Source organism: Halichondria panicea, chromosome 10 (assembly GCF_963675165.1).
Source record: "Halichondria panicea chromosome 10, odHalPani1.1, whole genome shotgun sequence".
In the NCBI taxonomy this organism is placed as follows: domain Eukaryota; kingdom Metazoa; phylum Porifera; class Demospongiae; order Suberitida; family Halichondriidae; genus Halichondria; species Halichondria panicea.
Genome location: NC_087386.1, coordinates 5,737,387 through 5,752,659, shown reverse-complemented (window position 1 = coordinate 5,752,659; position 15,273 = coordinate 5,737,387). Strand labels below are relative to the sequence as shown.

The 15,273-nt window shown below is 47.9% G+C and overlaps 5 protein-coding genes across 5 annotated transcripts in view; 2 read left to right on the top strand and 3 right to left on the bottom strand.

Annotated features, from left to right (window-relative positions):
- LOC135342575 (uncharacterized) overlaps nt 1-15,273 on the bottom strand; it is a 242,336-nt gene that overhangs the window by 180,130 nt on the left and 46,933 nt on the right. Inside the window, exon 18 of the mRNA XM_064539323.1 lies at nt 13,858-13,956. Within this exon, the coding sequence (XP_064395393.1) occupies nt 13,858-13,956 (99 nt within the window). The remainder of the gene's footprint in view (nt 1-13,857; nt 13,957-15,273) is intronic.
- LOC135342679 (ankyrin repeat and protein kinase domain-containing protein 1-like) overlaps nt 1-15,273 on the bottom strand; it is a 63,565-nt gene that overhangs the window by 14,816 nt on the left and 33,476 nt on the right. The gene's annotated exons all lie outside the window — the stretch shown is intronic.
- The window catches only part of LOC135342650 (procollagen galactosyltransferase 2-like), a 92,677-nt gene that overhangs the window by 52,000 nt on the left and 25,404 nt on the right, over nt 1-15,273 (top strand). Inside the window, exon 7 of the mRNA XM_064539443.1 lies at nt 9,804-9,880. Within this exon, the coding sequence (XP_064395513.1) occupies nt 9,804-9,880 (77 nt within the window). The remainder of the gene's footprint in view (nt 1-9,803; nt 9,881-15,273) is intronic.
- LOC135342734 (uncharacterized) lies at nt 914-2,149 on the bottom strand. The gene is made up of 2 exons (XM_064539572.1): nt 1,583-2,149; nt 914-1,469 (listed from the first exon to the last, which is right to left on the bottom strand). The coding sequence occupies exons 1-2, from the start codon at nt 2,092-2,094 to the stop codon at nt 1,070-1,072; spliced, it is 912 nt and encodes a 303-aa protein (XP_064395642.1). The 5' UTR covers nt 2,095-2,149; the 3' UTR covers nt 914-1,069.
- LOC135342748 (procollagen galactosyltransferase 2-like) lies at nt 2,266-12,881 on the top strand. Its single transcript, XM_064539593.1, has 7 exons — nt 2,266-2,688; nt 2,850-3,072; nt 3,400-3,464; nt 3,975-4,050; nt 4,302-4,506; nt 4,590-4,680; nt 12,665-12,881. The coding sequence occupies exons 1-6, from the start codon at nt 2,459-2,461 to the stop codon at nt 4,640-4,642; spliced, it is 852 nt and encodes a 283-aa protein (XP_064395663.1). The 5' UTR covers nt 2,266-2,458; the 3' UTR covers nt 4,643-4,680; nt 12,665-12,881.

Genomic DNA, 15,273 nt, shown 5'->3' with positions numbered 1-15,273 from the left:
ATCGTACTACGAATGTAAAACCTTAGTACCCATAATTTAGTCCCTTTACTAAGATCCGTAATATTTTATCTCCATACTGAGTTCCGTGAAGCTGTATCTATTGCTTAGAAGGCTTGAACACTAGTTTGGAGGCTCTCATCTACATCTACGATGGTCCTATAGCCAGGTTGTCTTCGCAAGAAGCAGTCAAGAGGCACCATACACTTCCCATAGCCTGTACAGATCCAAGCTAAGATATCCTGACCATACAGCCGTCATAGAGGTGGATGAGAACCTATTTTGGCATCAGACTAGTGTGAAAGCCTTCTGGAACAACGCAATAGAGAGCTAAGCTGATGTACATAGATAGAAAGAAAGAAAAGAGGGGATCCCCCAGATTCTGGAGAATAAACTATCACATGCTCACTATCACCATGCAATAAGTACCAGGCCATACTTTAATTGGCCTGGAATCGAGGCTATGTGTATATAGCTACTTACACTCACCTCTTTGGGTACATCAACATAGGCCCCAGCATCGATTAGGAGCTCCATACATTTCTGGTGACCATAGAAACTGGCTGCCCAAAGAGGAGTCGCTCCCGACTGTACATAGGAGGAAAACAATGTAAACAGCATGTTGTGGGAAATGTATTTGTACAACAAAACCAACATTGGTCTGAGTGTTGACTGTAACCTTGGCTGCTAAGAGGACCCTCACTATCTCATCATGTCCATTCCTACTGGCCCAGTAAAGAGCAGTCCAACCATTCTGTAGAGACAATATCATCAACCAACGGACATATTGGCACTGTAGACAGTATTCCCTCACCTTGTCTGCCTGGTTGGGATCAGCCCCACACTCCAGTAGCTCCAGAACCACACCCACATCACCAGTCTTACAAGCCTCCAAAAATTCCTGGGAGAAAATACACTCTCAGTAAACACACCCAAAAGATGGAATGACACAAATTGTATGTACATGTTATATACTGTTCAAGATTCTATAGCCACCCACACAGAAGTACCAGCATACAGTCGACACTAACACTATATAAGCTGACAATGCACATTTGATACCTCCACCCACTCACTCACGTACCATCCTGGGCTGCTGTAGACACAGCTTTCTGAGTGAGACAATCACTTCGTCAACTGATGGTCTCTGTTGAGGTCGGTCATGGAGGCAGCTAACAACAAGAGGATAAAGAGCGTGTTTCTGCCCCATTTTGTCACCATGGACAGCAGTGCTTCGACGCATGAGCTCCTCCTTTCCTCCGATGGACTTGAAATAGTTGCGAATACTATGAGGTACAATCTTGACTTTAGGGAAATCACCGATAACAGTGTGAATGATGAGATGACCGAATGAGAAGATGTCCAGCTTGGTAGTGTAAGTGGGTGGCTCCACATGACACTCGGGAGGCATGTAGGTTGGATTTCCTGGGACGTTTGTCAGAACATGAGTCAATCTCTCCAGATCAACATACCTGTAAATGAACATTAGGTTTTACATTTTTGCCTTTGTTTTCCCATATTACTCATTTTTGTTTCTAACTCATTAAAACAAACATTTTCCTTTGTTGCAAAAACAACAACATACCTGGAGACACCCAGGTCTCCGATCTTGGCAGTGAGGTCCTCAGTGAGCAGGATGTTGGGAGCAGTGAGGTCACGATGGATGAGGGGAGGGGTCAGAGAGTGGAGATAGTGCAGTCCCTTGGATACATCATACAGGATATGGATTCTAGTGGCGATATTCGTGTCTCGATGGGTTTCAACGAAATCAGCCAAGTCGGAATGAAGCCTCTCCATTATTAGACTGATGTCGTTCTTATCGCGGCCGTAATGGACTCCAACGAAACCAACTATGTTGGGGTGATGTAAAACACTCAGAATATGACATTCATTTCTGAACTTTGTCACAATGCTCTCCCTCTGTCCAAGGGATCGCTCTTGGAGCAATATGGAGTGAAGCTTCTTAGCAATGCAGTGTCTTCCATTCACCGTCACTCTAAAGACACAGCCATAAGCCCCTGAGCCAGCTTTGTTCTCCTCTAGATTCAATCCTTCCACTTGGACCACCAGAGCATCAAGGTCACTTCTTGTAGCCATTTACACAGTTTACATAAAGGGCAGGGCACATTCTTACTGTTTACTCTGGGGTTTACATAATAAGGGGCAAAACACATGCTTACTGCGCATGCTCAGATAGATCTAGCAGAGAATGGAAAAGATCATTAATGAAACAAACTCAATATAATAGTTAAACGAGCATGCTGACTATTTAATTAAGCAATAACATGATAACATTAACAATAGGGCCTAGGGACATCCTCCTCTTGTCAAGATAAAGAAGCACAGTTCTCCATCAAAGAAGCGAGGCTGTCACACAGAGTAAGGCTCGAGAAGCAGTGAAATAATCACCAGTCAGATGTTAAGATAAACTCCATCAAATTCCCAGCTCCACGGATCATCTATGAATAGTCTCTCGATACACTGGATTGCACTTGCCGTGTGCATAGCTCTCCTAGTGACTGCCATACCGTCTGTATACACGTTGGACAATGGAGACTCCTCGTTAGAAGCAGCTGAAGTTCTGCCGAGTGTCTTCCTTGCTATTCTGGCTAGAAATTCAGCTCACATGCTACCCAACTTTTTCGGTTATCTGGAGAACTTGGACTATCCTAAAGACAGGATTTCATTGTGGTAAGTTGCACCTGCCACTATGCATCATAATTAGAGGTTGTTACTCTATATCAGATGCATTGTATGTAATAGTGTGCAGAATTTCTATTTCTGTTTCAACAAAACCCTATTGTGTTTGTACCAGCCCCACCCACCTATGAATATCATTAACTACACTGTAGGATCAGAACAGACCATAACAGTGACAACACCACGGCAATACTTGCTGAGTGGGCAGAAAACGTTAAGCTCGTGTACAAATCGGTGGACTTGAAGTCATCAGACGAGTGGCTGTATCCGAACCTTGACCCCTTCGAGGAGCATGACGAGAGGTTTGTCCATGTTGCCCAGTTGAGACAGGAAGGTCTGGAGGCGGCTAGGCGTTCAGGGGCAGACTACCTCTTTGTGAGTTATCTGTGTGGTCATCTCTAGCCTCGTTCCCGGCCCATCTATTGTAACGACCTAGCTAGGCTATCTCTAGACGTACCATTATGATACAGTGAAACCTGTCTATAGTGGTCACCCTGTAAGCAGGTCACCCTCTATAATACAGCCAGGTTAATGAGGCCCAAAGTCTCCATAGCATGTGTTTGGACCTGTGTTAGCAGGCCACCTCTTTATTTCAACCACTGTTAGTCTGCCCAAGACAGTAGTAGATACAGTTTTAGTTATTGCAATTTTGGTATCCACAGTATCTAGCTCAGATTAACTATACAATTGTTGTTTATCCAGCGGCTAGACTGTGACAACTTTCTGGTGAACAACAGGACACTACGGATTCTGATGGATCAGCAAAGGTAAGTCAGTGCATGTACAGTCCATAGGGAGGGGATCCCCCTTGGGCAGTAACACAGGTTGATTGAAACACATGCTATGGAGACTTTGGGGCTTTTTAACCTGTCTGTATTATTAGAGGGTGACCACACTGTAGCTCTGCTCAGATATGTACAGTGTAAAGCATTAAGAGTTTCCTCTGTCTGTGAGTGCCTGGTCCTTAGTTATGGCTGACATTGGATTACTGTTTATTTTTTCTCCATTGTTGAACTATTTGATTTGTCTGTAATAGAGTGAGAGTCAGACAACGTACTCTGAGAGTCAGCTGACCTTTTCCTGTGTGTTACTATAGCGATAAATACAGCGTGTAGGCTAAAGCCATTGTCTCAAAAAATACTCTTATTGTCTTAACATATAGACACACAGCATTTAGTCGCTATTACCATTCATCAACACTCTCACATTGATTACATAGTCAACATTGTATGGTCCCCCCCACACCCACACACACATCACACACACACCACACACAGGGCAATAGTGGCTCCGATGCTAAAGTCGGGCAAGGATGCTGCTTACTCCAACTTCTGGTGTGGAATAGACAGCCGGGTGAGTTGAGCTAAGGAGGTCTAGATCTAGTGGAGTGGAGGGTACTCCATTTCATGGATTATACCATACTGTCGCACTGTACTTTTGTGTAAAGTCTGCCTCTCTATCATGAACATGCCCACAAGCTGTACTGTGCCAATGCACTGTGTACAAATTAAGTCATTCCCAATGTCAAGTGTCAATCAAGTGTGACCTGTGTCTGACAACTTGAAAAAATAATGCGTTTTCATCTTTTGACTGTTTCCCCTCAGGGCTACTACAAACGTACCCCTGACTATATCCCTATCCTCCAAGGGACGCAGGTGGGCTGTATCCCAGTCCCTGTGGTTCACTCCGCCCTCCTCGTTGACCTGAGGTGGGCGGGGTCAGAGAGGCTCCAACACTGGCCGGCACTGGACGGGTTCACTGGACCCATGGATGAGGTCACACACTTGGCATACTCGGCAAAAATGGCAGGTACTGTATTGGACAGACTCTTCAAGCTTATCAAATTACCCAAACCATAACTAGTTTGAATTGTCCCCTTCCCTCCACTGTAGATCTGCCTATGCACATTCTGAACACCGAGGTGTTTGGGTTCAGAGGACTATGAGAGCCTGGACTATGAGAGCCTGGACCACGAAAACCTTGGTAAGCCTCTCCCCCTTAAGGCTGCGGTGTCATCTGCTCTTTGTTAGTATAGCCAGTAGCCATCTCAGTGTGTGCTGATGTAGCTCCATTGTTGCTGTGAACAATGTGTGTGGGCGGGTATAATTAGTGCAGGTCATATAAAGAGGTGCTCTTTTAATAGTGTTCCCACAACATCCTTGACTGTGTATCCATTAGTGTGTGTATTGTCTCCCCCCACACAGTGGACCACCCCCCTATACTGCATTAGTGTGTGTGTTGTCTCCCCTCACACAGTGGACCACCTCCCTGTACTGCATTAGTGTGTGTGTTGTCTCCCCCCACACAGTGGACCACCCCCCTATACTGCATTAGTGTGTGTGTTGTCTCCCCCCACACAGTGGACCACCCCCCTATACTGCATTAGTGTGCGTGTTGTCTCCCCCCACACAGAGGACCACCCCCCTATACTGCACTAGTGTGTGTATTGTCTCCCCCCACACAGTGGACCACCCCCCTATACTGCATTAGTGTGTGTATTGTCTCCCCCCACACGGTGGACCTCCCCCCTATACTGCATTAGTGTGTGTGTATTGTCTCCCCCCACACAGTGGACCACCCCCCCTATACTGCACTAGTGTGCGTGTTGTCTCCCCCCACACAGTGGACCACTCCCCCTATACTGCACTAGTGTGCGTGTTGTCTCCCCCCACACAGTGGACCACCCCCCTATACTGCACTAGTGTGCGTGTTGTCTCCCCCCACACAGTGGACCACCCCCCTATACTGCACTAGTGTGCGTGTTGTCTCTCCCCACACAGTGGACCACCCCCCTATACTGCACTAGTGTGCGTGTTGTCTCCCCCCACACAGTGGACCACCCCCCTGTACTGCATTAGTGTGCGTGTTGTCTCCCCCCACACAGTGGACCACCCCCCTGTACTGCATTAGTGTGCGTGTTGTCTCCCCCCACACAGTGGACCACCCCCCTGTACTGCATTAGTGTGCGTATTGTCTCCCCCCACACAGTGGACCACCCCCCTGTACTGCATTAGTGTGCGTATTGTCTCCCCCCACACAGTAGACCACCCCCCTATACTGCAATAGTGTGTGTGTTGTCTCCCCCCACACAGTGGACCACCCCCCTATACTGCATTAGTGTGCGTGTTGTCTCCCCCCACACAGTGGACCACCCCCCTATACTGCACTAGTGTGCGTGTTGTCTCCCCCCACACAGTGGACCACCCCCCTATACTGCACTAGTGTGCGTGTTGTCTCTCCCCACACAGTGGACCACCCCCCTATACTGCACTAGTGTGCGTGTTGTCTCCCCCCACACAGTGGACCACCCCCCTGTACTGCATTAGTGTGCGTGTTGTCTCCCCCCACACAGTGGACCACCCCCCTGTACTGCATTAGTGTGCGTGTTGTCTCCCCCCACACAGTGGACCACCCCCCTGTACTGCATTAGTGTGCGTATTGTCTCCCCCCACACAGTGGACCACCCCCCTGTACTGCATTAGTGTGCGTATTGTCTCCCCCCACACAGTAGACCACCCCCCTATACTGCAATAGTGTGTGTGTTGTCTCCCCCCACACAGTGGACCACCCCCCTATACTGCATTAGTGTGCGTGTTGTCTCCCCCCACACAGTGGACCACCCCCCTATACTGCACTAGTGTGCGTGTTGTCTCCCCCCACACAGTGGACCTAGTGTGCGTGTTGTCTCCCCCCACACGGTGGACCACCCCCCTATACTGCATTAGTGTGCGTGTTGTCTCCCCCCACACGGTGGACCACCCCCCTATACTGCATTAGTGTGCGTGTTGTCTCCCCCCACACGGTGGACCACCCCCCTATACTGCATTAGTGTGCGTGTTGTCTTCCCCCCACACGGTGGACCACCCCCCTATTCTGCATTAGTGTGCGTGTTGTCTTCCCCCCACACGGTGGACCACCCCCCTATACTGCATTAGTGTGCGTGTTGTCTCCCCCCACACGGTGGACCACCCCCCTATACTGCATTAGTGTGCGTGTTGTCTCCCCCCACACGGTGGACCACCCCCCTATACTGCATTAGTGTGCGTGTTGTCTCCCCCCACACGGTGGACCACCCCCCTATACTGCATTAGTGTGCGTGTTGTCTCCCCCCACACGGTGGACCACCCCCCTATACTGCATTAGTGTGCGTGTTGTCTCCCCCCACACGGTGGACCACCCCCTATACTGCATTAGTGTGCGTGTTGTCTCCCCCCACACGGTGGACCACCCCCCTATACTGCATTAGTGTGCGTGTTGTCTCCCCCCCCACGGTGGACCACCCCCCTATACTGCATTAGTGTGCGTGTTGTCTCCCCCCCACGGTGGACCACCCCCGTATACTGCATTAGTGTGCGTGTTGTCTCCCCCCACACGGTGGACCACCCCCGTATACTGCATTAGTGTGCGTGTTGTCTCCCCCCACACGGTGGACCACCCCCCTATACTGCACTAGTGTGCGTGTTGTCTCCCCCCACACGGTGGACCACCCCCCTATACTGCACTAGTGTGCGTGTTGTCTCCTACCACACGGTGGACCATCCCCCTATACTGCACTAGTGTGCGTGTTGTCTCCCCCACACGGTGGACCACCCCCTATACTGCACTACTGTGCGTGTTGTCTCCCCCACACGGTGGACCACCCCCTATACTGCACTAGTGTGCGTGTTGTCTCCCCCCACACAGTGGACCACCCCCTATACTGCACTAGTGTGCGTGTTGTCTCCCCCCACACGGTGGACCACCCCCTATACTGCACTAGTGTGCGTGTTGACTCCCCCCACACGGTGGACCACCCCCCTATACTGCATTAGTGTGTGTTGTCTCCCCCCACACGGTGGACCACCCCCTATACTGCACTAGTGTGCGTGTTGACTCCCCCCACACGGTGGACCACCCCCCTATACTGCACTAGTGTGCGTGTTGTCTCCCCCCACACGGTGGACCACCCCCTATACTGCACTAGTGTGCGTGTTGACTCCCCCCACACGGTGGACCACCCCCTATACTGCATTAGTGTGCGTGTTGTCTCCCCCCCACACGGTGGACCACCCCCCTATACTGCATTAATGTGTGTGTTGTCTCCCCCCACACAGTGGACCACCCCCCTATACTGCATTAGTGTGTGTGTTGTCTCCACCCCACACAGTGGACCACCCCCCTATACTGCATTAGTGTGCGTGTTGTCGACCACCCCCCTATACTGCATTAGTGTGTGTGTTGTCTCCACCACACAGTGGACCACCCCCCTATACTGCACTAGTGTGTGTATTGTCTCCCCCCACACAGTGGACCACCCCCCTGTACTGCATTAGTGTGTGTGTTGTCTCCCCCCACACAGTGGACCACCCCCCTATACTGCATTAGTGTGTGTATTGTCTCCCCCCACACGGTGGACCTCCCCCCTATACTGCATTAGTGTGTGTGTATTGTCTCCCCCCACACAGTGGACCACCCCCCCTATACTGCACTAGTGTGCGTGTTGTCTCCCCCCACACAGTGGACCACCCCCCTATACTGCATTAGTGTGCGTGTTGTCTCCCCCCACACAGTGGACCACCCCCCTATACTGCATTAGTGTGTGTGTTGTCTCCCCCCACACAGTGGACCACCCCCCTATACTGCATTAGTGTGCGTGTTGTCTCTCCCCACACGGTGGACCACCCCCCTATACTGCATTAGTGTGCGTGTTGTCTCCCCCCACACAGTGGACCACCCCCCTATACTGCATTAGTGTGCGTGTTGTCTCCCCCCACACAGTGGACCACCCCCCTATACTGCATTAGTGTGCGTGTTGTCTCCCCCCACACAGTGGACCACCCCCCTATACTGCATTAGTGTGCATGTTGTCTCCCCCCACACAGTGGACCACCCCCCTATACTGCATTAGTGTGCATGTTGTCTCCCCCCACACAGTGGACCACCCCCCTATACTGCATTAGTGTGCGTATTGTCTCCCCCCACACAGTGGACCATCCCCCTATACTGCATTAGTGTGCGTATTGTCTCCCCCCACACAGTGGACCACCCCCCTATACTGCATTAGTGTGTGGGTTGTCTCCCCCCACACAGTGGACCTTCCCCCTATACTGCATTAGTGTGCGTGTTGTCTCCCCCCACACAGTGGACCACCCCCCTATACTGCATTAGTGTGCGTGTTGTCTCCCCCCACACAGTGGACCACCCCCTATACTGCATTAGTGTGTGTTGTCTCCCCCCACACGGTGGACCACCCCCCTATACTGCATTAGTGTGTGTTGTCTCCCCCCACACAGTGGACCTCCCCCCTATACTGCATTAGTGTGTGTGTTGTCTCCACCCCACACAGTGGACCTCCCCCCTATACTGCATTAGTGTGCGTGTTGTCTCCCCCCACACAGTGGACCACCCCCCTATACTGCATTAGTGTGCGTGTTGTCTCCCCCCACACACTGGACCACCCCCCTATACTGCATTAGTGTGCGTGTTGTCTCCCCCCACACAGTGGACCACCCCCCTATACTGCATTAGTGTGTGTGTTGTCTCCCCCCACACAGTGGACCACCCCCCTATACTGCATTAGTGTGCGTGTTGTCTCCCCCCACACAGTGGACCACCCCCCTATACTGCATTAGTGTGCGTGTGTTGTCTCCCCCCACACAGTGGACCATCCCCCTATACTGCATTAGTGTGTGTGTTGTCTCCCCCCACACGGTGGACCACTCCCTATACTGCATTAGTGTGCGTGTTGTCTCCCCACACAAAGTGGACCACCCCCCTATACTGCATTAGTGTGCGTGTTGTCTCCCCCCACACAGTGGACCATCCCCCTATACTGCATTAGTGTGTGTGTTGTCTCCCCCCACACAGTGGACCACCCCCCTATACTGCATTAGTGTGTGTGTTGTCTCCCCCCACACAGTGGACCACCCCCCTATACTGCATTAGTGTGTGTGTTGTCTCCCCCCACACAGTGGACCACCCCCCTATACTGCATTAGTGTGCGTGTTGTCTCTCCCCACACAGTGGACCACCCCCCTATACTGCATTAGTGTGCGTATTGTCTCCCCCCACACAGTGGACCACCCCCCTATACTGCATTAGTGTGTGTATTGTCTCCCCCCTCACAGTGGACCACCCCCCTATACTGTACAGTCAGTACATCTCCAGACCACCCCCTGTCAAGAACAACTTGGGGTTGGACGCGGTAAGCTGTCTCTACTATTACAGTTATGTTGTATGTGTACGGAAATCATAAAAGTTCACTGATAATTTCCAAACAATATTTGGTAGGTGTTCATGATTGGGCTAGTACGGAGGCCAGAAAGAAGAAACCGGATGATTTTAAGCCTGGACGAGCTCAACTTCAACTACACCCTCTTTGATGCTGTCGATGGAAGGTGAGAGAAAATTAATAATCATACATCGTATGGAGTAAGGTTTTAGATAGTGGCTTATCACGTCCAACCCCAAATTGCCATTGAGAGAGGGTAGTCTTGAGATGTACTGCATGGTGTAGAGTATAGGTTCACTGTGTGTGAGGGGAGACATAACTGGCTGTACAATACAGAGGGATGGGGGAGGAGACAATACACACTAATTGATACACAACGATGTGGTGGGGAACTCATGTTTAAAAGAACCTCTTTTGTTTATTTTATCCCAGGCCACTACAGACAGTTGAATCAGAGCTACCTGGACAGTATGGGCATCAAGTACCTACCTGGCTGGAAGGACCCTTGGAGAGAACGACCTATGAGCTTTGGAGAGGTCGGCTGTTTCCTTAGTCACCACACGATATGGCAGCAGGTGAGTGGGCGTTAGTGGACACTTGTTGATGTGTACAGAAAGTATTGCTACCTGTTGCATTGTGGGCACTTGTAACTGTGTGAAACCTGTCTAATGTGGTCACCCTCTATAATAGTACAGCCAGGTTAATGTGCTCCTAAGTCTCCTGTGTGCGGACACAAACATTAGCTGTTTGAGCAAACTAGACACTTTCATGAATTGCTTTAACTGATAATGAGACAGTGGTTGAAAAATAATAAACTACTTGTCTTCAAATTGTGACAAAAAACACTATTTTCTAATCGATCCAATCGTTGCTTTGTAGAATCCCCATAATGTTAAAGTTATTACGATAAAAAGTTGATTGCGTGTCCGTTATGTCAACGCACGAGATGAATGCTCTACTGAGCATCTTGTTATAATAGCCACTGTTGGTCTGTCCAAGGGTGACCAGTATAGACAAGTCTTACTGTACCTCTCTTGCCCCCCAGATGATGACGGAGGGTCTGGATCAAATCCTGATTCTGGAGGATGATGTCGTGTTTGAGCCCTACTTCCGACATGACCTCACTAGAGTGCTGGAAGAGTCCAATCGGATCACACCAAACTGGGACCTCATGTGAGAGCTCTGGAGATATACAGTCTATTATTATACGCAATGTTCGTATCTCGTTAGACCAATCTTTGCTTACAAATAGTTCAGTGCAACACCATAAATAAGGCACACCTTATAATCAGCTGACAGTAGTCTAGAAGTAAGAAAATTGCTGTCTAATTTCCTTGAACTATAACCATGCTAGTTTGGATTGTCCAACTTACAACAAATTAACGCTAGATTGTTGTATATAGAGATGCATTTCATGATACAGGGGATGGGTCTTCTTCACTGGGCCTATGACCGTGGCAACCTGAACATGGTGAAACTACTTGTGAAGAGGGAGCAGATGTTAACCCTTTCCCCGCTTTAGCCGACTATAGTCGGCATGGCTACTGATAAATAAAAAAAAATCATTGTGCACGCTGTGTTGGAGCTATGCACACACTGCAGGTACCAGCACATGCGCATTGAGCTGCTCTTCCACGTGGTATTTTTAATATTTTGCTTCAAGGTACGGTTCGATCAGAATCATCGAAAGAAAAGTGACCGTTTTATAATTGCTACAAGATCTTTGTAGTACAACCTCAGGGAGGTTCTAGGGAAGCTAGAGAGTGAGAATATCGATGCTTATGGCCTTGTACAGTGAGAGGACAGTGACTGAGATCATAGCTAGGTAGGAAGCTTCCTTTCAGAGGTCAAACTAAAAAGAAAGAGCCTGAGAATCCTGAGGAAGACGCACTTGAGGTGGACCATCTTCCTGAACCTGGTAAGTCACTATAGAGTAGCATTTGTAGTCTTGATAGCTTCACTATAGGTTTATTTAGGCTAGTTAGTACAACAGTGGACATCATGAGCCACCATTGAACTTGTAATCCTGTGTGTAGGTGAAGAAAATATTTCCCGGGAAAAGGGCATCTGCCAATAGAACCTCAAATACAAGTTTCTGCAGATCATGATTGAGTCCTGAGTGAGCCATGTCACCGTGAGAACATTCTGAACACTTATATCATGTGTTCAGTCACTTCGTAACATCATACAGTATTGTTTGTGAACATAATTATGAATTTTTGTTAACAATTGTTATTTGTGGGGTGGTGGTTGGTTGCTAGGCAACGATGATGAGTCCATGAATGCGACAGGTCCGGTTCTACCTGTGGAACTTTGTTACAAGTGTTTTTAATATACGGTTCATGAGTTATAAATTTTTTAAACAAAATATGCAAATATTCACTTTTAATTAAAGCAGGGAAAGGGTTAATATTGAGGACACAGACAATCAGACACCTCTTCATTATGGTGAGAGATGGAGTATTCCTTTACAGAGGGTGCTTGTGTGTTAATACATGTTGAAGCTAGCTGTCTGTTTGTAGATCTTTGTTTGAGTCCAATGCTCCCTCTACTGAATAGTGAGGGAAGTCAGTTAGCTGTGTATCTATGGTAACCTTGGAGATCTTTTTGTATTTGCATTAATGATGGTGATCGAGGAAACATATTATACCCTATAGCTGTAGAAGTTGAGCTGGTTATTAGATTTATTCGCGGTAATAATTATTGTCTTTTTTTGAATTCCTTATAATTATATTCGTGATTGTATTTCCTCTACAGCTGTGTCATGTGATCATCATGCTGTCATCTCTTATCTACTACAAGTGGGATTCCTATCTCAAGATGTGATTGAGAATCAAGCACCTATATAATTATATAGCCTCGATTCCAGGCCGCACCTTTAGACAAACAATTCAATCTAGTTTCAGGTTATTAATTTTGCACATTTCCCATTATTGACCAATTAACTTTCAAGTTTTACATGATCAGAATGTAACTTGGTGAAATACATGAGAAACCGTATATAGAAAAAAAATTTATTATAAGACAAAAATTAATGATGTAGTGTATAAATTTGCAATCAACGTATCTATCAGAGGCTAGCTGCCATGGTAACAGTACAGTTAATAAGGTACAGAGTCAGTGTAGTAGTTCACACACTTGAGTGTGTCCTTTCCTACTAGCCACATCATAGGCAGTACGTCCGTCCTGTATAGTGGGTATGTGAGCAGTTAGTGATGAAGGAAAATAAGGAATTTATCACAAAACCACTGGATTTAATGTTGCCATGGTGATATACAGTATCATAATTATATACAATCATGCAGCGTGACTCACATTAGTTTTGATTTTAACGTCAGCCTTGGCCTCCAACAACATTCTAACAACTCCACAACGACCATTCAGACTGGCCATGTGCAATGCTGTGGCTCCGTTCTGTGTACAGATCCAAATAATTACTAACAGACAAATAGTAAATCTCACCTTCTTTTGAATGTCAATTTTAGCTTTTGCAGCAATTAATATTTCCACTGCCCTCACACGACCCTCCTGAGCAGCTACCCACAATGCAGTGCCTCCATCCTGTACAGAGTCAAGATAGTACAGATCCACTCATTACACAATATCACCTCATACAATATCACATGACTATCTACACTAATGTCAGGGCAGAGGAGGTACGACATTGTTTTTGAATTGAATATTCCATGGAAACAGTTAGATCTAGGTCTAAACTACTACCCTTGAGCCTTAGTCACAGAATAACAGAGTTATTGTTGGGAACACATTATATCGAAAACAACGTAAAAATTGTTTGAATATATCATGAGATGCGTGTCGTACCTCGGTACACCAACTACCAGTGCTCTCTACACAAACATGACTAGCTCTGGTGTCTAATAATGGACCAGGTCAACAGAACATGGGGAGGCTCTGTGGCTAGTGGCCTCTGAGATGTGTGTACAGCTCACCTCTTTGGGTACATCAACATTGGCCCCAGCATCGATTAGGAGGTCGATACATTTCTGATGACCATAGAAACTGGCTGTCCAAAGAGGGGTCTGTCCCGACTGTACATAGGAGGAAAACAATGTAAACGGCATGTTGTGGGAAATTGTTTGTACAACAAAACCAACCTTGGTCTGAGTGTTGACAGTAGCCTTGGCTGCTAAGAGGACCCTCACTATCTCATCATGTCCAATGTCACTAGCCCAGTAAAGAGCAGTCCAACCATTCTGTAGAGACAATATCGTCAACCAACAGACATATTGGCACTGTAGACAGTATTCCCCTCACCTTGTCTGCCTGGTTGGGATCAGCCCCACACTCCAGTAGCTCCAGAACCACACCTACATTATCCGTCTCACAAGCATCTAGAAATGCCTGGGAGAAAATACACTATCAGTAAACACACCCAAAAGAAGGAATGACACAAATTGTATGTACATGTTATATACTGTTCAAGATTCTATAGCCACCCACACAGAAGTACCAGCATACAGTCGACACTAACACTATATAAGCTGACAATGCACATTTGATACCTCCACCCACTCACTCACGTACCATCCTGGGGTGCTGTAGACACAGCTTTCTGAGTGAGACAATCACTTCGTCAACTGATGGTCTCTGTTGAGGTCGGTCATGGAGGCAGCTAACAACAAGAGGATAAAGAGCATGTTTCTCCCCCATTTTGTCACCATGGACAGCAGTGCTTCGACGCATGAGCTCCTCTTTTCCATTGTTAATATATTTGAAATAGTTGGGATCACTTCGAAGTATGTCGTAGACTTTAGGGAAATCGCCGATAACAGTGTGAATGATGAGATAACCGAATGAGAAGATGTCCAGCTTGGTAGTGTAGGTGGGCCGTTCCACATGACACTCGGGAGGCATGTAGCCTGCATTTCCTGGGGTACTTGTTAGGTTAATCTCTCTAGATCCACAAATCTGGAGACACCCAGGTCTCCGATCTTGGCAGTGAGGTCCTCAGTGAGCAGGATGTTGGGAGCAGTGAGGTCACGATGGATGAGGGGAGGGGTCAGAGAGTGGAGATAGTGAAGGCCCGCCCTTGGATACATCATACAGGATATGGATTCTAGTGGCGATATTCGTGTCTCGATGGGTTTCAACGAAATTGGCCAAGTCAGAATGAAGCCTCTCCATTATTAGACTGATGTCGTTTTTATTGCGGCCGTAATGGACTCCAACGAAACCAACTATGTTGGGGTGATGTAAAACACTCAGAATATGACATTCATTTCTGAACTTTGTCACAATGTTCCCCCTCTATCCAAGGGATCGCTCTTGGAGCAATATGGAGTGAATCTTCTTAGCAATGCAGTGTCTTCCATTCACCGTCACTCTAAAGACACAGCCATAAGCCC